The sequence below is a fragment of the Madurella fahalii genome, assembly GCF_045866475.1.
Source record: "Madurella fahalii IFM 68171 DNA, scaffold_2, whole genome shotgun sequence".
NCBI classification, from domain to species: Eukaryota; Fungi; Ascomycota; class Sordariomycetes; order Sordariales; genus Madurella; species Madurella fahalii.
Genome location: NW_027263972.1, coordinates 7308737 through 7331865, shown reverse-complemented (window position 1 = coordinate 7331865; position 23129 = coordinate 7308737). Strand labels below are relative to the sequence as shown.

Below are 23129 nucleotides of genomic sequence, written 5' to 3'. Positions count from 1 at the left end.
GTGCCGTACTCGGGAAGATTCATGCCGACTTCCAGGACATCCTGGCAGGGGCATCTGGACAGCCGGCCCGGCGACGGTAGACCGACAGAGGGCTATGGTTTACTAAGCTGGCTCGCCCTGATATATAGCTATAGGATGGTTATATAGGAGATATACATTTACCTCTACTTCTCTCCTCTCCGTGACCCCGGCCGACATCTCTCCTCATCTAGTGTTGGGCCTAAGAAGCTGCAGGGCAGAAGGGTAAGCTGGTAAGGTCCGTGTATACATCAAGTCAAGACAAGTGAAGCGTTCCCCTCCTAGCTTTGTTGTATACTAAACGTTTAGTCTTGACATAGATAGGGGCCCAAAACGGGCTGCAAAACTGTTCTGGCTTACCCCCCACTGTACCGACTAGCATCTACGGCCCCTGAACTATACCCCTGTCCTTGTAGACGACGTGGAGAGTCCTGAAAACGAACCCTAGTGGAACATCAATCACTTGATCCGTGCAGGGGTCTGACAGGTGTTACACGCCGGCTCAGATCTGCCGTCAAGGCCACCAATGCCAAATATCACTTTTCCATTACCATTCCCATCAGCTTCTGGCATCTGCAGCACTACGGCATCAAAGCGCTTCAATCCAGTGTCGACTGGTTCAACATCATGTCGTACGATCTCGACGACTCGACACCATTATCTATTGCAGCGCGGACCATCCTCCCCAACCCGAGCACGATCCACTCCGAGGTTGGGTTAAAGGTTATCTTCTAATCCATAGTCAAGTGGTACTACCCCCTCCGACGATTCCTTAGGCCGATGATCCTCGGCCCGCCATTTCTGCCTCACCACACCAGGAGGATAAAGGGCCATATCCCGCCCAGGACAAGCTAGGCTTCCAGGGCTTGTGTCGCCTCCGGGCTGGCCGACCTTACCTCCTACAAGGGCCACCCACCTCCAATCCTCCGTATCTCGGCATCGTCCCAGCTGGTGATAGGTACTAATCGTGACTCGCCAGCCGTTGACGAACGGTCCGAAATGAATCTATATTCCGAATTAATAGATTCCCCGTAGCCGTACCCATGCCGATAACACTTACTCCGTTCTTCGCTATCATAGACTGGACCACCTCGCGTACCTCGGCACGCTCGACCGTCGTGGTGTAGTCGGTCAAGCATATGGTGCAGAACCCCGGCGCCTCTCGGCAAACGCGAAAAGGCGACCAACTAGGCCCCGAGCCCTGCTTCTCCCCCTCGGGCGTTTCCAACTCCGGTATCCTGTATAGTCCATCCCGGCTCCTCCGAACAAAGTCAACTGGATCAGTCGCCACGTGCATGCAGATGCAGTACCGTCCCTCGTCAATCGCATCCCGCAGCGTGGCCGCTGTCCCCTCCAGCGTGTGCGTGACGCGGAGGAAGAGTTCGTCTCCGATAATCCTGGCAGATGGACATTGCAGCCACAGTGGCCCGCCGGCCCAGCTACGCGCCCGAGTAGGTTTAGCAAGACTTTCCAGGGACAGCCCTTTCGGGGCGCCATAGAGGTGGCGGTTCATAACCAGGCGCGCGTGGACGTAATACCTATGAGCATGTGTGGTCAGAATCAGGAATATTGGGGTTTCACTTGTCAGCCAAGCGATACATACAGTTTGTACGGGGAGTTGGCAGGGTTCGGGTTGAAAAGCTGCCGAGTGTGGCAATAAAAGCGGTTGTACTTGGTATTGCAGTACGCCGTATGCTCCGTGGTCGTGGGATTCCACCACGGCGAGAAGCGATGTAGTTGGCAACAGGTGGAGCAGTAGAAGAACCTGTCGCCAAGGTCCTTCTCAAGTAAGGCTAGAACGCTATGCCGATACTTGCCTCGGATGTCGGCTACGTCCCTCTCAAGGGCGATGAAGAGAGGCTTGCAAGTTAGCGAGAGGGCCACAATGGATTCAGGGGATGAAGAGAGCTGGTTCGTAATTGACAAGAGCACCTCGACCGGCAACTGCAGAAGCGGCGGAGTGGGCGAAGCCCCCAAGGTACGAGAAAATAATTGACCCATTGCCACAATGTTTGATCTAGGATGGGAAGATAAATGGTGGGGTGTCCGACGTGATTCGAGCGCGTCTAGGTATGGACACATGAGGCCCGGCCTTATGGGGTCTGGTCCACCAGAGTGGATACCTCCAGGGCGCCTTGCCTAATTGGAGGCTGCGCCTTACTACATTGGTAATAGCGCAGCCTTGGAGCTTGGCGCCTGATTGATACGGTTTAACTTTAGATAAACCCAGATGCCCCCATTTGGTTGCTTGTAACTGTTGCATTCAACACATGCAAAGAGGGGCGACAGCTAATAACAAGACGTCAGGAGTCTTATTTCGGCTACGCTGTCAACAGGAACTGACCGAATGGTAGAAAGAGGCTGTGCAGGATGATATAGAGCTACGATGTCGGGAGTAAAAGACTACGGCGCTTTTGGCGCTCACCCACCGAAAAGTCGTTTATACGTGTAACACTGCGGGGAGCGAAAAGGCCACTCAGGAATAGAGCGTTGGTAGGGAGAAGAGAGAGTGTACCTTGTTCTGATCCCAATATGTGGGAGACTTTAAACGGTATATTTACAAAAGAGATCCCCCTGCGGCTAACTGCGCTCTAACTCTTGGCGGCGCTAAACCCTTTCAGATCGCAACAATACGGTTATACCCAGAGTCGATGAAGGTTGGAAGGCTGGGGCGCCCAACAACGACCTCACTCAAGGCGGAGTATATGGAAAGGACGACGAAGCTGGAAGTCATTGATAATTGAAATGTCGCGTAGAATGAGCCCGAATGTACACGGGCAACAGGATGTCTGGGAAGTGTCAGCAAAAAAGTGACGGCTTGCTCAAGGCGAAGCCAGGAAGTCAAGGAGAGGGAAACGCACCTGCAGGGTTGTCAGCTCGTCCTGGCTTCACCTGCTTGAGGCTACTAGACCCCAGTACCACGATGAGGTGCGAGCTGTTCACTGGGGGACGGTATGTTGAATACCGCCCCACGGTCCTGTTCGGTCAGACCATGGTGAGCCCTTGCGGGTGATCCTAGCCAGTGGCTACATCAGAACGGCGAACGCGATTCTGGGACTGCGGGTGGCCGCCAAGGTCTGCACGCCCAGGGCGACGAAGCCGCACTTCTGCGACCCACTCATCGCGTTCCCCGTAGGGAAGGCGCGAATCCATCATCGCCAAGAGAGATCCCAGAAGCTCAGTCTGCTTTCTGTTCTCGGCTAGAATATCCTCTAGATACCATGAACTGAAGCCCCGGAGTTCCAGCGCCTCGTCCAGAGTCTCTGTTGGAAGTGGCGTCGAGCAGGCAGGGTCCGACAAGGACGTCGATATCCGGTTTCGGTCACGGCGACCAACACGATCCCGGATGGTTCTGCAAACCCGGATAATAGGAGCTTTGAAAAACCAGGCGCTCAGAAGCGTCGCAACAGCCGCGACAGCGGTGAAGATGCCAGACCAGATTTCCCAGAAGTGCATTTTGACAAGTACAGAAAAGATTGGTCTCGACGATTTGATGAAGAGGAGAAAGAAGACGAGAAAGCTGACAAGAGAATTGATTTTAAAGAGCTCCACTGAGTCTCAGGCCCCGGAATGCCTTCCTCTTCAGCGTTCACCAAGCGGAAGCTGTGACCACTCACGCCAAAGTAGGAGCAACTTAGGGAAGGCGCTGCATACCCATGTCTCGGAGGGAGCGCGACGACACAGGCAGGAGCAGGTTTAAGAGAACCGCCAGCATCGATAATTGTATCAGGCAGCAAATTGTACAGGCGGCAAACGTAATGAAAGCGAACTGATGCTGGAAACGCTCCTCGTAAGGGAGCCCGGTTCCCGCCTGATTGCCAAGTACAGGAACCTCGACCTTTTGGAACGGATTACCTGCCTTTACACTCATGATCGTGGCCAAGGGTCCGGACATAGAACAGTAGACCCTCTTATAGATAAAAGTGCACATAGTCTTCGTAAATCGCCGCTTCTGGTATATCTCTGCCAAGTTGTCGGAATACGTACTAGATGTCTTCGATGAAATCATATCTCTGCGGTACGCCATTCCGGGAGTTTCAAGACTCGAATATATTAATCTGAGAATCTTCTGCACATAAAGTATCAGGGCATACTCAACAATAATAAGTGTGCCGTTCTTGCTACTTCCTTTGGAATAAGACCAGTTTCTCCTAACTTAACGCCGAGAGGAATAGGAATATAGAGTCAGGAGACACAGAACATAAGGAGTAGGTACATATGCTACTTAGTACCCAGGGTAACTATAATATTTAAATATCTAACTGGCTAGCCGTGCCTTTATTATTTCCCCTCTCTATCGCTGTCTCTAAGTCAAACCCGGGGGTTTTAAGAACCAACCCCCCCCCCCCCCCCCAACCCAAAAAAAAAAAAAAAAAAAAAAAAAAAAGAAAAGACTTTCGGCTCACCGAAAATTGCTTTAATGCCCAACCTACCTAACGACTTCAAATGGCAATATCCCGGGAAAATTTTGTCGCGCAAGCCTCTCACTTAGTACGTAATACCTTCTGTCGCTAAGATGCCTCAGTATACTAAAGATGACTCTTCAGAACGCATCATATGCGGTCGGAAAGGGCCAGATCCTTTGCAAGGCCACCCATGGAAGCTGCAAATTCGTCATAGAACAAGTACTTCCACAGCTAGATACACTGCGATCGCACGATACTAGGCTCAAGGGCATCGCCATTCTCCCCGATGGGTTAAAGACTACGACCACAGGTCAGTGTGGACAACAAAGAAGTCTAAGAAGGAAGATTATATATTTTGTCATGGGGATCTTGCAGCCCATAACATCATGTGCGACTCGGAAACGTTGGAGGTCATATGGCTGTTTGACTGGGAGTTCGCTGGCTATTTCCCCAAGCAGTTTCAGATGTGGTCCGTCGACTGGAAAGGGTATGGTGAGCTGTTTAAGCATTCGGAAAAGACCAAGAGGCTCATACAGCTAATCGAACCTTGACGGAGCAATAGGTTCGGATAGGATTATACTATGGTTTTACGTAACTAAGAGCGGCTAGGACTCACACCTAAAGCTTTTATTGCTATAGAGTATAGCATAAATCAAGGACAACACACCGTCTTGTTGAAAGAAGTGCATCGTCCATAGAAGCGAATAACAAGGGAAGACCACACTGATACTTGCCCAGAATCCACGAGCCCCTATTTCCCCCGCAACGCCTCTACCCATCGCGGCCTGCAGTCACCTCAAGCCAAGAGCCAACTGAACAGCACAAGAGCCTGAAGGTAAAGAGGGCGGTTGGAATTCGCGTCGTTGATAGTGCCGTCGAAGGTTTTGCCTAGTCGAAAATGGCTAGCCCCGTGCACATTCAATATGAGGACAGGCTTTGTTTCCAGACTGTTGTGGCGATCATCGTGATCGTTGTCGCCGTTGGCTCTCGAGTGGGTTCGGCATTTCTCGAGCTGAGCGGTGTGATAGCCTGCCTGGGAGTAGAGGACGGGACCCTGGCGCCGAAAATGCACCTCCGTCGCGAATGCACGGAACGCGTTCTTAAGGACTCGATAGTAGAATGGGCGACGCCTTCCAGCCTCCATCGCCGGCGCCGTTTGTAGTCGTTACGGAAGCGGCCCCGGTCCGGGAACGCGAACACGGGATCTCGTCCGGCAAAACATCGGATGAGCGTTGGGTCGGGCCTGCTGAGTCAGCAACCGCAGTCGTGCAAGGCCAGAGATTTTGCCAAGGCAGATCAGTGGGGATTGGCCAGTGCATCGCTAGTTTTGTGGGGTCGAGTATCAAATGCCCGTATCGTGGCAGACGTCTCCGGAATGACACGGGCAGATTCAGCTTGGGTGATGAGGTCGGGCCCGGACCGAGACTAAGGCAGGTTATGTACAATCAATATCGTTTTCAGCTGCGTTTCATTGTCAGGCCATCGTCATGCCCTTGGAGTCGCCAAGAGACATACCAAGACGAAGCCTCCTTTGCCAAGAGATAACGACGTGACACCACCAATGACAGGACCAGCCGCGCCGTCTAACTTCAGTGACCCAAGTTTGATGGAGATGCTTCCTCGCTGATAAGGGGCCGAACTTCTAGAGACAAAGCAGGAAATGGAAATCCTAAGGTCTGCTATGGAGCAGATGCAGCTATTGGCGTTCTCGCGCCACAGCACGCTAGGGGAGCGCCGCCATCGACGCACTATCGCAGCGCAATAGCAGCTCGAAGGATGCAGCGATAAGGATCGAGGAATCGTAAAAGGCAGCCTGCTTTGGACGTAATATGTGCAGTACACGCTGTTGAAAACGGCAGATCTAAGATACAACCCAGAGGCCGAGGCCCCGTCAGCTTCTGAGAAAGCGGGACAACCAACGTTCGATTCCCGTTCGTTGGGTTACCTTGGCCCAATTTAAGACAATACAGTGCAGCACTCCAGGGACCAACACGCGGCTGCATGCGACCCTGCAGCGGTAAGTCTAATGGCTCCTTATTGAATTCGAGAGGCAGAAGTCATGGCCGTTGGAGAAGAAAATATTGAGGATGGTGACACGATGGCGACGCCAGATTCTTGCATCTCCTTAGTCGGACCATTAAGTGCCCACCACCGAGCCTTATTTGCAAGTCGGCAAAACTGCTGGCTTCTGGCCGGTGATGATCCCAGGCCCGGAGAACTCGGCGGCTCTACCCATACCCAGGGATCAAGACCTGCTGGGATCAGCTCTCCACTCTGCAAGTACTAGAGCCTGCGTCCGAATCCAGTACGACGGGACGATATGAACTGCCAAGAGACTCAAGCGAGGATTTGGCTGGGCGTTGGTTGTCGAGGGATGGGGTTGCACCTGTGCACCCCCACCGAACCCTCAAACAATGACCCTTATCTCTGCCGCCCAACCATCCCGTCGTTGCTCCGCCGCGGCCAAGAAAGGTGTATTCCTGGAGCGGAATGGAGCTGCCTTGCAGCTTATAATGACGGGGGTCGTCTTATCAGTCATGCACGAGGGAAGGCAGTTCCCGGAGCTTCCCCCTGACTTTATTTACGCGGTCGATCCCCTATGAGCCGGAACCACGTCTCTTTCTATTGCTCTGAGCTCCACCGGCCGCCGAGATCAGTTATCTTCTTTCCAAAGGGGGGGATCTGTACAAAAGTCTTCGACAACTATCACCCTCGCCTGAGCATTCACGCCTCTTCCCTTCGCCATGTCAGCCGGCCCGCTCGAAGAGTATGCCGGCGTCACAGGCGTCGCCGACCCCGGCGGCGACTCGTTGACCGAGGACCTGAACATCTACTACTCTGTACGTACCAACGGTGATATCCCCGCGTCGAACCGCACTCTCCCGTGCGTAGCACTAACCCGGCGGGCCGTTTCTAACAGAGCGGCGATTTCGCGTGGATCATGACCTCGTCGGCTCTCGTACTTCTCATGGTCCCGGGTGTCGGTTTCTTCTACAGCGGTCTGGCGCGCCGCAAGTCAGCGCTGGCGCTGATTTGGCTCTCGTTGGTGTCGATAGCGGTGGCCGGCTTCCAATGGTTTTTCTGGGGATACTCGCTCACCTTCTCGCACACGGGAAGCGCCTACATCGGAGACCTCACCAACTTCGGGCTCATGAACGTGTTGGGCCAGCCCAGCGTGGGCACAACCAAGCTCCCTGATCTCTTGTTCTGCCTCTACCAGGGCATGTTCGCCGCCATTACGTTCGTGCACCTCTTTCTCGTGTCCAACCGTGCGGTCAGTCGCTGACACTTCCTAGACCCGCGCTCGCCATCGGAGCCGCCGCCGACCGTGGGAGGATGCTTCCGTGCATCGTCTTCATTTTCATCTGGGCAACCATTGTCTACGACCCCATCGCCTACTGGACGTGGAACGCCAATGGCTGGTCCTTCCAGATGGGCGGTCTAGATTTTGCCGGCGGCACCCCGGTCCACATCAGCTCCGGCGCCGCTGCCCTGGCTTACTCGCTAATGCTCGGGAAGCGCACCGGTTATACCAAGATCAATGGACTGCCGTACCGCCCGCACAACGTCACGCACGTCGTCCTGGGCACCGTCTTCCTCTGGGTTGGTTGGTTTGGCTTCAACGGCGGAAGCGCGGGTGCCGCCAACATGCGTGCCGTCATGGCCTGCATCGTGACCCACATCTCCGCCTGCGTCGGGGGCTTCACCTGGTGTCTGCTCGACTACCGTCTCGAGAGGAAGTGGAGCACGGTGGGTTTCTGCAGCGGTGTGATCGCCGGCCTGGTTGCCATTACGCCAGGCGCCGGCTTCGTTCCTCCATGGTCGGCAGTCATCTTTGGTGTTGTTGGCGGCGTCGTCTGCAACTTCGCGACCAAGATCAAGTTCCTCATCGGCATCGACGACGCGCTCGATGTGTTCGCCGAACACGGCGTGGGTGGTATCGTCGGCAATCTGCTGACCGGCCTATTTGCTGCGTAAGTTGACATGCGCCGATGAGTGGTATGCGAGAGAGATGGAACTGACGCCACTCTAGGAACTACATCGCCCATCTCGACGGCGCCACCGAGATCCCTGGCGGCTGGGTCAACCAAAACTACATCCAGCTCGCGTACCAGCTCGCCGACAGCGTAGCTGGCTTCTCGTATTCGTTCGTCCTCACCTGCGTCATCCTGTTTCTCATGAACCTCGTGCCCGGTCTATCGCTGCGTGTCAGTGCCGACGCGGAGGAGATCGGCCTTGACGATAATGAGCTCGGCGAGTTTGCCTACGATTATGTCGAAATTGCCCGCCACGTGTCCGGCGATGCCACCGCCTATTCAGGAAGTCCTAGCCACAGCATCAAAGGCGACGCGACGAAGACTGCTTAGACTTTGTCGAGCAGCGTGGGGGCCGCACAGCGGCGGGGGTGTGGTTGGATATGTTGTGCTTTGTTATTGTAGAACTACCTAATTACTTGATATCGCTTTTGTTCTCTTCGATACCGTCTTATATCGACTAATTTGATCTTTACAATGAAATTATCATGGGGAGAAAGAGGCAAAGAGAGGGTTGCGGTCTACGGCGCAAGACATTCTCCCAACGCGAGAAAGGTTGATCGAGGTTTCCGTCCGCGAGTGGAGACGCGCGATGAGTTAGGGGCAAAAGAAATGGGAACTGTGAGGCTCGAACTCACGACCTCAGGATTACTCTGATGTTAAACCAGATCATACAACGTATGAGACCTGCGCTCTTCCAACTGAGCCAAGCTCCCGCGTAGATTGAGAATAATCTTTTTATTATTCTGCTAATATGGAATCCTTGATTTATTCACAAACCGGGTTAGGGTTACCGAATGGACAGTACCTAGACCATCAGTAATTACTCATGGAGCAAGGAACTTGAGATATTTGTCAAGGCTTGGGTCTCACACCTCAGCCAAGCTCCCGGTACTTCCTTGATTGGAGAGCATGCATCGGCAGCCGGCACACTTCTTTGAGCCGCCAAGCTTATGACGACATCAGTACCGCCACGAAGTCCTACAGCGAACAAACGGCCACGATCATCTGCGGAATGGAAACGGCAGAAACGTCATCTGAATTTGCCCCGGGTGGTTTTGGAGATTAATATTTATCGTTGGGACGACCTGTAGTCCTGTGTTGTCCCACCTTACATCGCACTCCTTTTCTCGAGGCGTCCGCAGCACCCGCAATTACACGCAGGAATACACCTCTTGGTGCCTAACGTTACAGAACTACAATCGATCTAGAAACGGGAGACATACAACATGGACTCTGCAGGCGCAAAGTCAGCCATGTCCAACGACATGAAGGAGCTCCGTCAAGGCAAGGAAGATGTCACCAACGTCATCCGGGGTCACAAGGCCAATCTCTCCAACCCTAGTGAGTGTTGTCCGGACGCGCGCCGAGGGCTTGAGGTCCGCAGCCGGTTAACATGACCATCTTCAGATACCAGTGACGAGTCTAAGGAAAACAGCAAGCAAGAGCTAGAGGATCTCGGAGGCAACGATACCCTCCAAGGACACCGCGACAAGCCGATTAGCAAGAACGCAGCCGACAAACTGTACGGGAGCAGGGCCTCGGCAGCCTAGATTGAGTAAGCTACCCCGAAAGGGCAGTTTGGAGCTTAGAATTGAGGATTCAGGGCGGGAATACTACGGCGTTGCCTAGTTAAACGGCTGATACTTTCGTTTCCCTTGATCACTTGTTTTCATACTCGGTATTGCTATCGTCAAAATGCATTCCCGGTTCATTTCGAGGTCCACAACAGTGCTTGGACGAAGCTGACGAAATACACTCCCGTCTTTTTGTACGCAATCTCCCGGAAACGTACTTCCTAGCAGCGCAGTTAGCTTGAAGACGCCACCCCATCCTAATCATGAAGCCACTGCCTGAACCAGCCCACGGCCGCGTTCTTGCCCCTCTCCATCGCCGCCCTCTCCCCCTCCTTCCGGATATCGCCCCTCACAAAGCACGCGTGCTCCACCTTGGGAAAATGCTGATAATCCAATGGCACCCCCTTCTTCTGCAGCTGCGTAAACGTAAACAATTTCAGCTCCTCTGTGTACTCCTCGTCCACCTCAGGCGCGAGCACCTGCACGGGCACCTCCACCCCAGAAATGTCCTCCTTGGTCAGCCACGTCGGGTGCCCGGCCACGATACAATCGACCAGGCCCTTCGGGCGCGCGCCGCCGTCCGCGGTGTCCTTTTCTTCCCCCTCCCCTTCCCCTTTGGCGAAAAACTCCCCCGCCCCGAGCCGAAACACGGCCCAGCCGCCAAAGCAGAACCCCACCGCACCGACCCGCTCGTGCCGGCCCCGCAGCGCCCGCGCGTAGCCCACGATCTCGGGCTCCCGGATCGCCCGCGTGTTGCGCGTCACGAAGGACGGCAGGTTGAGCGCGGCCCAGTCGCCCGCCAGCATGGCGTCGAGCGGGAGGCGCTCGCCGCCGAAGAAGTCGGGCAGGTAGACGGTGGCGCCCGTCTCGCGCGCGTACGCGTCGGCGAGCAGCCGCGTGTTGGCGAAGGCCCACCCGAACAGGTCGTGCACGAGCAGGATGCCCGCGCGCGAGGGGGGCTGGCCGGCGTCGGCTGAGCGGCCTGGCGGGTGGGCCACGTACGCCGGTTGGCTGGTCCCCGGCAGCGTGAGCTCCGTCCCCGACGGCGTCCCCTCCCAGGGAAAGCCGCGCAGGCAGCAGGGGCGGATGTCGCTGGTGGTTGCTGCGGGGGCGGACATGGCGGAGGCTGAGGTTGGTAATTTGTTTTTGTTTTTTGTTTTTGTCTTTCCTGGATAGATGGCTTGGAGAGGAACGGAGCTCGGTGATGATTTGGTATCTGGGATTGGGATTCGTGTTGGTGGTATTGAAGTCCCTGAAAAAAGGAATTGATCAAGTGTAGTGTCACCAAAAAACGGCCATGGTAATTAGTATAAATAACTGTCCCCGTGCTGCACGTTGTCAGGCGCGCAGCGCATTGGCCTTCTGTTGGTTCAGCTCCCCCTGAGGTTGGCTTCTGACCCCCAAACGACCCGGGGTTAGCGGAGACAAGCGAAGGTATAGCCGGATTGCAGAAGACCAGTCCTCCCCATATAACTGCCCCAGACGTGTTTCCATGCTTCCCGACATGGTTACAAGAATCTTTGAGCGAGCCAAGAAGCGGCTTGCTTGGCTGTTAAAACTAGGGGTTACGTGGCCGAGCAAGTTTTGAAACTTGAAACCCGAGTCGGGTAATGATCGATATGCGGCTTGCGTCCGAGGATTCAAATGCAGTGAACTAACCACTGATGAAAATCCTGGTCTCGGAGGTTGTAAGTAGCCGGGTGTAGTTACCCTGTCGAAGGCTCCTGTAATATCTAGCTGTGGTAAGGAGGCTGCGATTCGTGCGCTCAACCTAAGGTACTTCACCGAATTACGGGTATTTGCCGATTGACACTTAAGTGCTCGGTGCCCACGGTCAGAGCCATACCGTCCTCATCAACAATACAATGCTGTGACACATAAGGTGCAATTGCTGCTCTGCAATTGTGGTTCCGCTTTTGCAACAAATACACACCACCAAAGTTTCCTACTTGCTTGCTTCCACGCGAATTAGCGTATCACCCACCTTATGACGCCACTGCCGTTATTACCGTTCCAATAGTAGGTAGTAATAAGAAAATCGCCTATTATTGTCTGGGATTCAATGGTTTGCAGGGCTTGTTCCAAGCTTAAGGTGGACTATAGATAACGTATATTATCAGCGAGCGACGTATATCAGCGAGCGATATACTGTCCACCGCAACGCGTCTCCTCTACCTTCTCCATCGTATTCTACTACAACACACAATAGGTAGCATCTCAAAAGAAGCCAGACTTCTTCTAGTCCTCCAAGCTATCGAAAAGAGCGAGAAACTCAGTATCTGAGCTGCAGCCAAACTATATAACGTCCCAGAAGCTACGATTCGCCACCGACGTGATAGCCGAACTGTACGACGCAACACGACACCCAATTCAAAGAAGCTTACCCAATTAGAAGAGGCGGCTATCGTTCGATATATCATTGAGCTATCTAAATGCGCTTTTCCACCCCGCCTATATAGTATAGAAGATATAGCTAATTACCTACTATGTGTATATGATGCGCCCCCTATCAGCAAGCTCTAGGCCCATCGATTTGTCAGACGCTAGCCAGAGCTCTGTATATGTTATTGTGAGGACCGACTGGGTAAGGTCGGCGTGGGCGCAGGACGGAAGCCCCGAAGCCGCAGCGCCGGCGGGGTCGCAAAAGCAACAACAACGCTAGGCCAGAAGGGCGAGGATATCGCGTCAGAGGAGCGTCGAAGGAGCGTACAAGCAAGGTCGATGACGGGGCAGCGAGCGGGGTAAGTGAGCCCAGACGCTGTCATCGTAGGGTATAAAGAGGGAGGGTGGAAGACAGGACTTAGGAGAGAGACAGAGTTCAATGAGACCACCATCCCACCTCTAACGAGCACTCTGCTCCTACGTTGCACGTGCACTGCTCGTACCCAGGCACTCTGGTCCTACTACCCTTGGGTCCTTGACCCTCACACTAGAGTAGTGTACTGTCTCCCCAGACCTATATATATCAGAAGAGTTCTATAGCAAACTTCCTAATAGATATATCGTTAAAGTTATCGGATACTATATAACTATATTCGTCTATCCAACGTTCTATATCCTAAGGCTTAATACTAAACTAAGTTTAGATTTTGTCGGTCTAGCTAACGACTTCGATATAAAGTAAAGCTTTTTCAGCGATAGCAAGCTCTTCTTAATACTACTGTAGTGCCTTACCTCGTAGGAGTTAGTATATTCCTTTATGAAGTATATCCGAGTTAGTATAACTAATGTTAGTATAGTTATATACTGCATCGATCTATATGTTGATATCTCAGTAACAGAACTGCTTCCCGTTGTCGATATAGAAGAGGTTACCCTCGCTATACTTTTCGGGGTCCACATCGATCTATAAGAGACCGACGTTGGTGATCTTCTAGCTTGACTATATAGGTCGGGTACTTAAGATTAGGGTGTAGCTAGAGCCGTCGGGAGTAATAGGCCCTAAATCTCGGAGTCCGTTGGTAAGAAACCTTATAACGATTTTGATAACCCTTCAGTTGAGCTCATTGTTGTCGATAGCCAAGGCCGAAGTTCTCGGCTCCCCTAAATCCTATAGGGCCGTAGTTATTGACGATAAGGGTGTCTGTCTCGGTGGGATTTCTATTGTTGTCGACAGGGTTCTAGATCTATTGTTAAAAGGATCAGCTGCCACAGAATCTGGTACAGAATCCGAGACAGAATCTATTACAGGATCTAGCGTAGGGGCTAGTCACATATACTCTACTTAGCAGACTGGCAGCCGGCTACGTCACTGTGGAAACGTCATCCTGCACGTATACCTCGTGTATAGAAGGAGCAAGTTCTCGAGGGACAGACGGACGGACAATCAAGACAAGACATACAAAAAATCCTCAACTGTCATTTCCCAAGATTCAGAGGTACCGTGTTTCCGACATCTACTAGGCTGGAGGTTGCCCTTGTATTCGCCTAGTAGGAACTCACTAGGTATTTGTCTTGATATTGTTTCTGTAAGTGGTAACGCTTTAGGTTCTATAATAGATGTTGGTAGAAATGTCTGGAATATCGGAGATGCTCTCTAGATAAGGTTTTCTAATGGCGATACTGTCCTTAATATATCCAGCGTCTTGTCTTTAAAGGAGCCTTCCTGATTTAGCTCGGTATAGTGGATCTGTTTATAATGACTTGCTGATCGTAATATTTATATCGCTTTCGTCAGTAGCAGTATATTATATTGTATTAAGGAAGCCGTTCTTAACGTTTTCAGAGTCAACGCTACTCCCCTCGAGTATATAGTAGTCGATTCTTCTGGTTACTCAGGCTAGGGCGGAAGTCTAGCCTCTTTAATACATTGTATTACCTTCTTGATATAATGCTGAATATACTGCCTGGGTATATAGTAGTCGAGTTTCCAACTATCTGGGTAGTCTTCGAATTGCGTTTCTTCTGAGAACTCCTGTTCGTAGGCGGAGGAAATGTCGCTCTCGACGAGTAATATAACGCTACGTAGCTTCCAAATAGCGTCGTCGGCCAACTTCTGGACAAAACTGACTGTCGGGTTGTCGATGATAAACTGTCAAAAGGGTTGTGTCAAAAGGGTCAGGAAGCTGGATCCTGGATCTGCAGAACACGAACCCGGATCAGTGTGATCCGGATTAGTGCGACTCGGATAAGTGTGATCCGATCTCTCGGAGACCCGTCAACCCGGGTCTCCGTGGTCCAGGAAATTGGGAATAAGAAGGAAGTTCACCTCCGTTAGACAAGGAAGAAAAGAGGACATCCTCAATTTCCATCCTAAATTGAACTCCGAACGTTCAGAGGTGCTGTGCATCCGACACTTACAACGCGATTTCTGGCTGCATACGAAGCAGCTTAGAGCGCCAGGCTTATAACTGTTACGCGTGCAGGAGCTCAGCAGAGGTCGTGGGAAGTACATGGAAAGGTTGAAGTCTAGGATCTATCTACTACAGGAGACTGAAGGACTGGATTAAATACAAAGGAAAATTGTCCAGACGAGCTCATAATGAGCTACTGAGCTCGGCGGTCAAGAGCCGAGCTCCACAAGTGCGATTTCCAGTGCGACATGAACTAACATAACTGTTATTCCTATGGAGACAGCTCTACTACTACACATGCAAGCTGCCAACTGCGCTCTAACTTCAAAGGTTCCATCAGTGGCTGTCCCAACAGCCATGGAACCAACCAACTACCCAGAATCCAGCAACGGTCAGGTAGGTACCCACCTACTCATGCACCCTCTCATTCACAACAGGCTGAGGGGACATATGTTCCCTTCGCCTGCAGACAGTCCATCTCGAGCAGGCCATCCGTCTCGTAGTGGACGACGCGCACGTGCACATCACCGCCTTGCAGCGTGTTCTCTCCACTCTTCCCTTGTCCCCGTTCCCCATCATGCCCGTGGTGAGGGGTCCCGGCACAAGCAGGTACGTGCCGCAAGTTCGGTCTCACTAACATCAGCGACGCCGACGCCACCTACCGCAATGACCCGTAGTGTTTTTGCGCAAAGCTCGAAACAATTTCCTTTGACGCGCTGGTGCCGCGCCGCTAGATGGAGCCGCTAGTCACCCGGGAGATAGGGGCGTGGTTCGCGTCGCACGCTATCGCGCTGGAGCTGCTGGCGGTCGAGGCTGGCCACGATAGCTTCAAGAGCGTGGGGAATGCCAACTTGGTCGTAATGCTAGGGCTGATTTCCATGCATATCTAGGCGTTCAACTGGGTGAATGAGCGCTTTATATGCTACTGGGCCACGCTGGAAATTTATCGGCAGTATGGGATTTATCAGCGATGTTGCCGAGTATCTTGCTCTCTGTTTCTATCTAGCCGATAAAAAACACGTATTCACTGCAGCCCGACTCATCTTCGGCCGTGGCTGATACATATGCTCGATGGTGGCGATAGCGCTTATGGAACTGAACAAGATGTTTTTGTGCAGGTTAAACGCGGACGAATTGGGAAAAGCGAGAACACAGGTTCGTATTTTGGAAGATTAGTTATAACGAGGACATGGCTAATATTACGTGAGATCAGGTTTGCGGCCAGGCTCGCAGCATGTCGAGTGGAAGCTGCGTAATCCGGATCTTACAACGAAGTCTGGAATGAGCTCCCTGGTTTGCCAGAGTGCCAAAACACACACACCACAATCACACAATCACCGCCAACAAACTCTCCCAGCATGCATTGCAGTGCCTTCAATAATTCAACCCTCCTTCTCCAATCGGGACTTGGGCGTTCGCTGCCAAATCCCCGAATAATTACATTCTAAATAATTACAGAATCACTTCAGGGGTTGAGCGTGGTACTGTGCGACCCTCCCGGCCGTAAGCTCGGGGAGTCTGTGGTCTATTGGAGCATGGCTGAACGATCTCTTAAATCTGTCTATTGACGGATCGGACGCTACCGAATGTTTCCAGAGTCTCCTACCCGGTTTCCTTACCGTGTCCGATTGATAGCGTTCCGCTCAGCTGCGCTCGATCCCTCGCATAATTCGCCAAAAATTTGTAAGCAAGTAAGATTATAAGATTCTTAGCAGCGTTGCACTCGGAGGCAAATCAAGAGTGGTAACAAAATGTTGAGGTTGAGGTAATCGACGACCCCAGTAGCCGGAGCACACCGGTTCGTCTCCTGCAGGTTACGTTTGATGGACAAATCAGGGCAAGTCGGCGACGACTAGGATGACGGCGTGTTGTTACCTAACTCATTACTAAAAATATGGCGCCCGTATTTGTCCGTACGGTTTCTCATTTCATTTTTTGGACTCCGAGGCGGATAGTTTGGCGGAACGATCGGGCTTCCACGACTTGGCGCACACCAAGTCGTGACTTTTGGTGTTGCAACCAACCAGATTTTCTTCAGCTTCGTGGTCGTACATGCAGCCACAACGGCGGGCCAGTCTGCAATGTCCATCGGGAACGAGTCTTCCGTACCGAGAAAAAAAATATAGGGTAATCGAGGCTGAAGCCCGAGAAGCGTCACTCGGAGTCACCCCTGTTCAGCCCTTAGCAGTGCTCTGCACAGCAATTTGCTGGCATCGACCAACCAGAAGCCAGAAGTCATCCTAAAGTTTCTCACGCAGCAAATATCGTCAACTTTGTGTATATAAGCCCCAGTGAACTGCTGGGTATCCCGGGTATTGCTATCACACCAGAGATTCAACTACAACATTGCCTATCATCCATCAAAATCACGGATATCTTCTTTTCAGGTCAAGCACACTGGGCTCACTCTCAACCTCAACACCCGCAAACCCGCGTCTCCCGCAAGAAGTCCGTCAAAAATGCTCGCCTTCTCATTCTCCCGAGCCCTCGCGCTCGCCACCTTCATTCTTAGCATCACCGCCAACCCCATCTCGGCGGCCACTGCTGTCAACACTATCGTCACCGAGCCCGTAACAACACCTTCCCATATCTCCCCCTGCGCAACCGTCCGCTGCCGCGCTGGCACCACCTGCCAGGTCATCGATGGCGCGGCGCAGTGCGTCCCGGTCGGGGGTGAACAGTGTGGTTCTACAATCTGCAGAAAAGGCACCACATGCTGCAACGCATCATGCGGCATCTGTACGCCGCCAGGCTTTTTTTGTACGCAGCAGGCGTGTAACTCGGTCCAATGCGGGCCCAAGGTATGCGCAGCCGGTCAGGTGTGCTGCAACAGGAGCTGTGGTATTTGTACGCCACCAGGGGGGTTTTGCACCCAGCAGGCCTGCAATTAAGCGGAGAGGAAAAAGTTAAAGGAAAGATGATAGCACTCGAAGGGATGGTTGGTTGGTGTTCTCATTCGATTCCCCCGGCTAGGTCGCTATTTGTACAATATCTGTTCACTTCGTAGCATGGTTATCCACCTATTTTTTTTTTTTTTTTTTTCCCTCCTCACGGCCTTGAAATGTTGACAAAATGTTGACAATGACATCGTAAGGCCCCAGTAGCGGGACTGGGAACAAATCCTACCCATAGAGTTGGGGACACATCCGGTCCAACAAATGAATTAATTATGATCCTTCTGACTTGTTCATCCATTCCCTAGCCTTTGAAACATCACAGTCGTCGATTAGCGGAACTCGTTTCTTAGCTACTACTGGTAGACGCTGCTGGTAGATATAATTAGCGGAAAGAGGCTGAAGAGAGGGGAGTGATTTTGACGGAGTCCACTTTGACCCACTTACCTGTAGGTGTTGAGTTTCGCAATTGAACACCCTGAAATGCCGAAACGACACATTGAGATGAGATTCCGTTTAGGCGGTGAAAAACACTTTGCTAAGTCTGCATGGAGTCAGAACACGCTTTCTGCCTACAAGTGCGGACCGTATTAAGCTTGTTCCCTTCAGCGTAGGCTTAATTTTACCGTCGTATCTCATCGCTTACCCGACTAAGCTTCTGTTGAAATCTGGCCGCGTTAAAAGAGTATACGACCTGGCTGCTAATAATCCGCAAATGTACGCCCATACTGCTAACAGGCCAACGGAGCCTAAGGACCGTTTTCTCTCAGAGTATGTTTAGGTTCTCTCCAACGACGAGCATGCGTTCGCGTACGCTGTCATTGACAAAGAAAGGTCTCGATCGACCGAGAGTGTGGATGGCTTATCACCCTCTCCAGACTAACTCTGCTATTGGTACTGCTTCACAAATAATTCCACCACCCTCTGGTCGGTTGGAGGGAAGAGGGACGGGAGGGTCATTTCCTCCGTGTGCGGGAGGTTACCGAACTCGCCGTGATCCGTAGGTCCCACACCGACACGAATTTCTACCGTACCTAGCCAGCGCCGGGGCTACGCTGGGCCATCCCGGAAGCCGGTGTCGTGAATATACGAGTTTTATCTGTCAAGTCTTGCTCTTAAGAGCTAACCTGCTCATGCGTCGTACATCCCGTGGCCTTGGCTTATAAAGTGTGGAGCGATAGCTTCTCAGCCCTCTCACTCATCCTCGCGATAAATCGGCTTCCCGCAGAACTCGCGTTGAGGATCGCATTCTCCCCTACCTCTAGAGAAGTTTCGGAAATTGCGTCTTGTAAGCTGCTACCTCCCTACCAGTGTCTAATTACTCGATACTATACAAGCCTGTGCCTGTAGTAAATACGGCTGAACAGGTTAAGGAATCGATGGGCCTCTGTTTGCTTTTGCCTGTTGAGGGCAAGCCGACTCTGCCGTTTAACTTAAATGCCCCCCCCTCCCCGCGGGAAACAGCTTTATGAGATCAGTCATCCTGGGTTGGCTTACGATACCACGGCCAATCCGAAGCCAGCATACGAGATTCCTGGTCCTGAAGTTGCGCCGAATGCAGAGCCGGTTCCTTGTACTAAGTAGTATAAGAGCGAGTATATCAAGGATGGTGTACCGGTCCGGGTACAATGGACTACTACGGTGCCGGCTGGCGCGAAGAGGACTGCTGAGGCTTTTGCTGCCTGAGCAAGTATGAGGGTGGAGGAGTGAGGTGTCAACACTAGAGGGGTTTTTATTGTTAGAATTCTTGGTTTAGACTTCTATAGCATCTCCGATGCAAACGAATTGGCCATTCCTCTTCATATTTGCCTTGCCTCATTTCAGCCTGCTTCATATCCAATCCAGGACCGCTTTTGTCTCGACGACATATCAGCTAGGTATAATCTGACAATGGTCGATGTACCTGTGGCGGCTGTCAGGATCACGTCTTGGAATCAAGCCACCCCCGGTAATCCCATTTTATGCTCGAAATTTCATGAAAAATGGCGTGATGTCTTCGTTACAATACTCGTGATGTTCTTAGATCTCGCCCTGAATCCGGAAAAGCCAGTCATGAGACATGAATGGCATTTCCCTACGGAGCCCTATCAATCTAGCGGTTTCTACGTCCAGGCGACGCCCCTGATTGCGTGTTATCCGGGGCATGTCCTGGAGAGAAGAGCAGAAGGAATTGACCAGGTCATGTAGAGCTGTTGATCCCTATTCTTCAGCGCCGTGCGAGCCTTGGCCAGCCAGACCTGCATTTCAACGTACTCCCAGCCCATAACTGTGGTCATTAGGTAGAGGACGTAACCCTCTAGGCCCATCTCAGCTGCGAGCTTGTTAAACCTGCCAATCTCCTCCATTCTCCTGTCGGCGGGCTAATCGCCGATGGGTGTCTTGACCTGCGGCGTCTGGACGTCTCGGAAACCAGCTTCCCTAATCCACCCGGCGAAAGCGTCGTCATCAATTATATGGAGAGTCCTCCCCGTCTTTTGGCTACACTCCGTGAAGGACCTGATCCAGTCGTACTAGATACTATCGTCGGGCACCGTGTTGTTGTCGGAACGTATGACGATGCTGCAATCCATATGCTCCAGCCAGCCTCCGGGCTTGAGGCAGCGGTAGGATTCCTTGTACACATTGAACCAGTCCTCGAAGTTGCCTATCAGCTAGCTGATGTGAATGTAGTCAAACTTTTCGGCTTGAAATGTTTACTCCTAGGATAGATCGTCAAGCTCGAATTTGCAGTTGGGCGGCACCCAAGTTGGCTGATTCGGAGCAAGGTCGACCCAGACAACTTCGGCAGAGGGATATTCATCTGCAAAGTCACTACAAAGTAGGTGAGGGTCAGTAATCGGTCGTCATTGGGTTTCGGCGTCGGGATGGATGTACATGGCCCAGTTGCCTGTCCCCGTACCGACATCGAGGACCTTTTGCGGGTTCTCGAGCGGAGCGAGGAAGAGCTTGTCTTCAAGGGCGAGGTAGAGCATATGGTGGCTGGCAATTTATATGGCGTGTCAGTAACTTGGGCAAGGAGGCAATAGCAATTGCGTACTTGATATCCTGTCCTTCTAGCTGCATGTTGTCATTCCCCAGTACTCGGCGCCCTCGAAGTTGTGAAATGTTCTTCCGTGGAGCTTTTGGTACTCCAAAATTGACGAGTTGATCGAGGCCGTGGACGGTCACCCTGGAATGGTGCACATGTTTAGCCACGCTCGTGCATCCAGCACTATGCGAGTTTACGTACTCATCATCCCCGATAGTCGAGTCGGGCCCCCCTTCTAGTCTAGGATCCTGGAACCCAGCTCAGTCTTTATCATCAGATGCTGTTGTTGTCGGACAAGCTCTCACCGCGGCAATGGCCTGCTGAGCATTGTCGGCGGCGGTACCCGGAGAGGCCGGGGAAGCGGCAGCCGGCGAAGCTGAGGTAGCTGGGCGGTAGGGTCTGCCATGGCGGCCAAGCAGATAGTAGTTACGGGAATGAAACTAGCGGCGGGACTCAAACCAGCATCCGGAGACGGAGAAGTGTCGGAAGGTGGTGGGCTTTAAATGTCGGGTAACACTCGAACACATTCCCCGCATCGCCGGATCTGCGTAAACACGTTGGGTGGGCCCTGCCGCAAGCCAATAGGCGTGGCGTCGAGGAAATGAGCATGCCCAGACGATCCGGCTATGTAGAGCAATCCCAACTCGGCAAGCTAGTCCTGAACTCCGGTGTAAAAGTGATCCGATTTGACCCCACCGCGAGAACGTGCAGACTATCGCCTTCTCTAGGGTGGGAATGTCTAGAATGCTTCGCGCTAAGGATTTGCAACGAGATGGTACTTGCCGTGGTGGTCGGCGAATCCAAAATGTCGGTGTGTGCTTCACTGAACGGTTATAAGCTGAGAAGATATTGTAGGTTTCCAGATTGTGGGCGCTCGTCACCTGCGATATCCTCAAGCTCTGTCTTACGGCGGATAGCTATCAGAATGATCCTCCCTTTGCGTTGACGAGTCGCGGGTGGGCATTGCAAGAGCGGCTGTTGTCGGCGAGGATCGTGCATTATACCGAGCGGGAATTGGTGTGGGAGTGTAAGACTGAGGCGTGGTGTCAATGTGGGAGAATAGGGAGGAACTTGGAGCAGACTGCGCGTTCCGACTAGGCGGTTGCGAGGGGAGGGCTGTTAAAACAGCATCTTGAGGCGTCATTGAGGTGAGAGATGCAAAAGCCATTGCGGATATGTGGTCGTTGTTGGTATTTCAGTATACCTCTAGACATTTGACGTACCCATCTGACAGGCTTCCAGTCTTGTCTGGTCTGGCGAAGCGGTTTGGAAGATATGGGATGGGGAAATATTACGCTGGTTTTCGGGAGAAGAGATTTGCGGGACAGTTATTGTGGAGTGTGATTGATGACCCGAGAATTGGCCGGAATAGGGCTAAGGGTATGTTGCTCCGATTTGGCCTTGGGCGTCGGTGAAGGATGGGGTGTATACAGGGGCGAGATTGATCAATCGTGACAAGGTGGGATTTAGACAGCCTGAAGATGATATTGTTGGGGAGGTCGTTGGTGTGGGGACCGTGCCGCTTGGCTTGGATGAGATGGGGGAAATAAAGGATGGCGTCTTGACCATCCGAGGACTAGCGGCCAATACAATTGTTGAGAGTGAGATGCTGACAGACCCAGTAGAGAAGAAAGAGAGGGTCAATTTTTGATTGGGGATGATGTTTCTGGTCAGAGCACGCACTTCGTTCCGGGTTCTCCGGCGGATTTTGACGTGCTCGGGGATGGGGTGCCGGTTGTTGCTCTGTTATGGAATAAAAGGCCAGATCTATCCTCCATTCCTGGCGCGCACCAACATGCCGTTTCGGTATCGGCAACTTTTCTTGTTCTCAAGTCTTCAGAGAGACGGTCCGGCATGTATGAACGGATTGAGACTTGGTCTGTCTGGGAGCATTCGATGGGGACTGAGGCTTTGCGCAGGCCTGTCACTGTGACGCTTCAAGATCTGATGGAACAGAGAGTGACGAGAAATTTGTCAATTATTTAGGGGACCGTGTTGACTCTGGTTGTCAGGCCTAGTTGTCGGGTTAACCTTTGAGTTCAGGGGGTGAATTCAGGGGTATTTGGGTCTAGTGTCACTCATGAATACCTCCTGAACTTGTTCCTGTTAGCTTTCAGCACAGCGGCGGCGTTATAAACTTCATCATGAGTAGGCGGTTGCTTGTCAGTCGCAGACCGCCGTCTCTTGAGCTTTCGCCTTGGTAGTTGAGACGAGTCCGGCCACCCGCACCCCGGCACAACTCTGCTCACTCTTGCTCAGGCCTGATCAGGATTTGCTCACCCTAAATTACCACGGACTCCCCAAACCTCTCTCTAACCCTCTTTTTCTAACTTTAAGAGAAATAAACTACACTATTTATGGTACAGAATCGAAGGCACA

General features: G+C 52.3%; 6 protein-coding genes and 1 non-coding gene across 7 annotated transcripts; 3 read left to right on the top strand and 4 right to left on the bottom strand.

Moving 5' to 3' along the window:
* Positions 1–735: 735 nt before the first annotated feature.
* Positions 736–2019, bottom strand: MFIFM68171_04913 (F-box domain-containing protein; the record flags this gene model as incomplete). Its single annotated transcript, XM_071060333.1, has 3 exons — positions 736–1023; positions 1079–1556; positions 1622–2019. 3 exons carry the CDS (start codon positions 2017–2019, stop codon positions 736–738), a joined length of 1164 nt encoding a protein of 387 aa, XP_070916434.1.
* Positions 2020–7168: 5149 nt separating this feature from the next.
* AMT1_2 (ammonium transporter Amt1) lies at positions 7169–8791 on the top strand (the record flags this gene model as incomplete). Its single annotated transcript, XM_071060332.1, has 4 exons — positions 7169–7264; positions 7345–7664; positions 7721–8398; positions 8458–8791. 4 exons carry the CDS (start codon positions 7169–7171, stop codon positions 8789–8791), a joined length of 1428 nt encoding a protein of 475 aa, XP_070916433.1.
* Positions 8792–9071: 280 nt separating this feature from the next.
* On the bottom strand, positions 9072–9174 carry MFIFM68171_t49. The gene is made up of 2 exons: positions 9138–9174; positions 9072–9107 (listed from the first exon to the last, which is right to left on the bottom strand). It is a non-coding gene; the product is annotated as a tRNA-Met (tRNA).
* A 513-nt stretch (positions 9175–9687) lies between these two features.
* MFIFM68171_04911 (uncharacterized protein) lies at positions 9688–10011 on the top strand (the record flags this gene model as incomplete). Its single annotated transcript, XM_071060331.1, has 2 exons — positions 9688–9802; positions 9869–10011. 2 exons carry the CDS (start codon positions 9688–9690, stop codon positions 10009–10011), a joined length of 258 nt encoding a protein of 85 aa, XP_070916432.1.
* A 281-nt stretch (positions 10012–10292) lies between these two features.
* Positions 10293–11153, bottom strand: MFIFM68171_04910 (Dienelactone hydrolase domain-containing protein; the record flags this gene model as incomplete). The annotated part of the gene is made up of 1 exon (XM_071060330.1): positions 10293–11153. One exon carries the CDS (start codon positions 11151–11153, stop codon positions 10293–10295), a length of 861 nt encoding a protein of 286 aa, XP_070916431.1.
* Positions 11154–15185: 4032 nt separating this feature from the next.
* On the top strand, positions 15186–15718 carry MFIFM68171_04909 (uncharacterized protein; the record flags this gene model as incomplete). Its single annotated transcript, XM_071060329.1, has 3 exons — positions 15186–15224; positions 15298–15414; positions 15563–15718. 3 exons carry the CDS (start codon positions 15186–15188, stop codon positions 15716–15718), a joined length of 312 nt encoding a protein of 103 aa, XP_070916430.1.
* Positions 15719–20421: 4703 nt separating this feature from the next.
* MFIFM68171_04908 (uncharacterized protein) lies at positions 20422–21714 on the bottom strand (the record flags this gene model as incomplete). The annotated part of the gene is made up of 6 exons (XM_071060328.1): positions 20422–20533; positions 20597–20701; positions 20760–20891; positions 20952–20998; positions 21056–21149; positions 21659–21714. The coding sequence occupies 6 exons, from the start codon at positions 21712–21714 to the stop codon at positions 20422–20424; spliced, it is 546 nt and encodes a 181-aa protein (XP_070916429.1).
* Positions 21715–23129: the final 1415 nt, after the last annotated feature.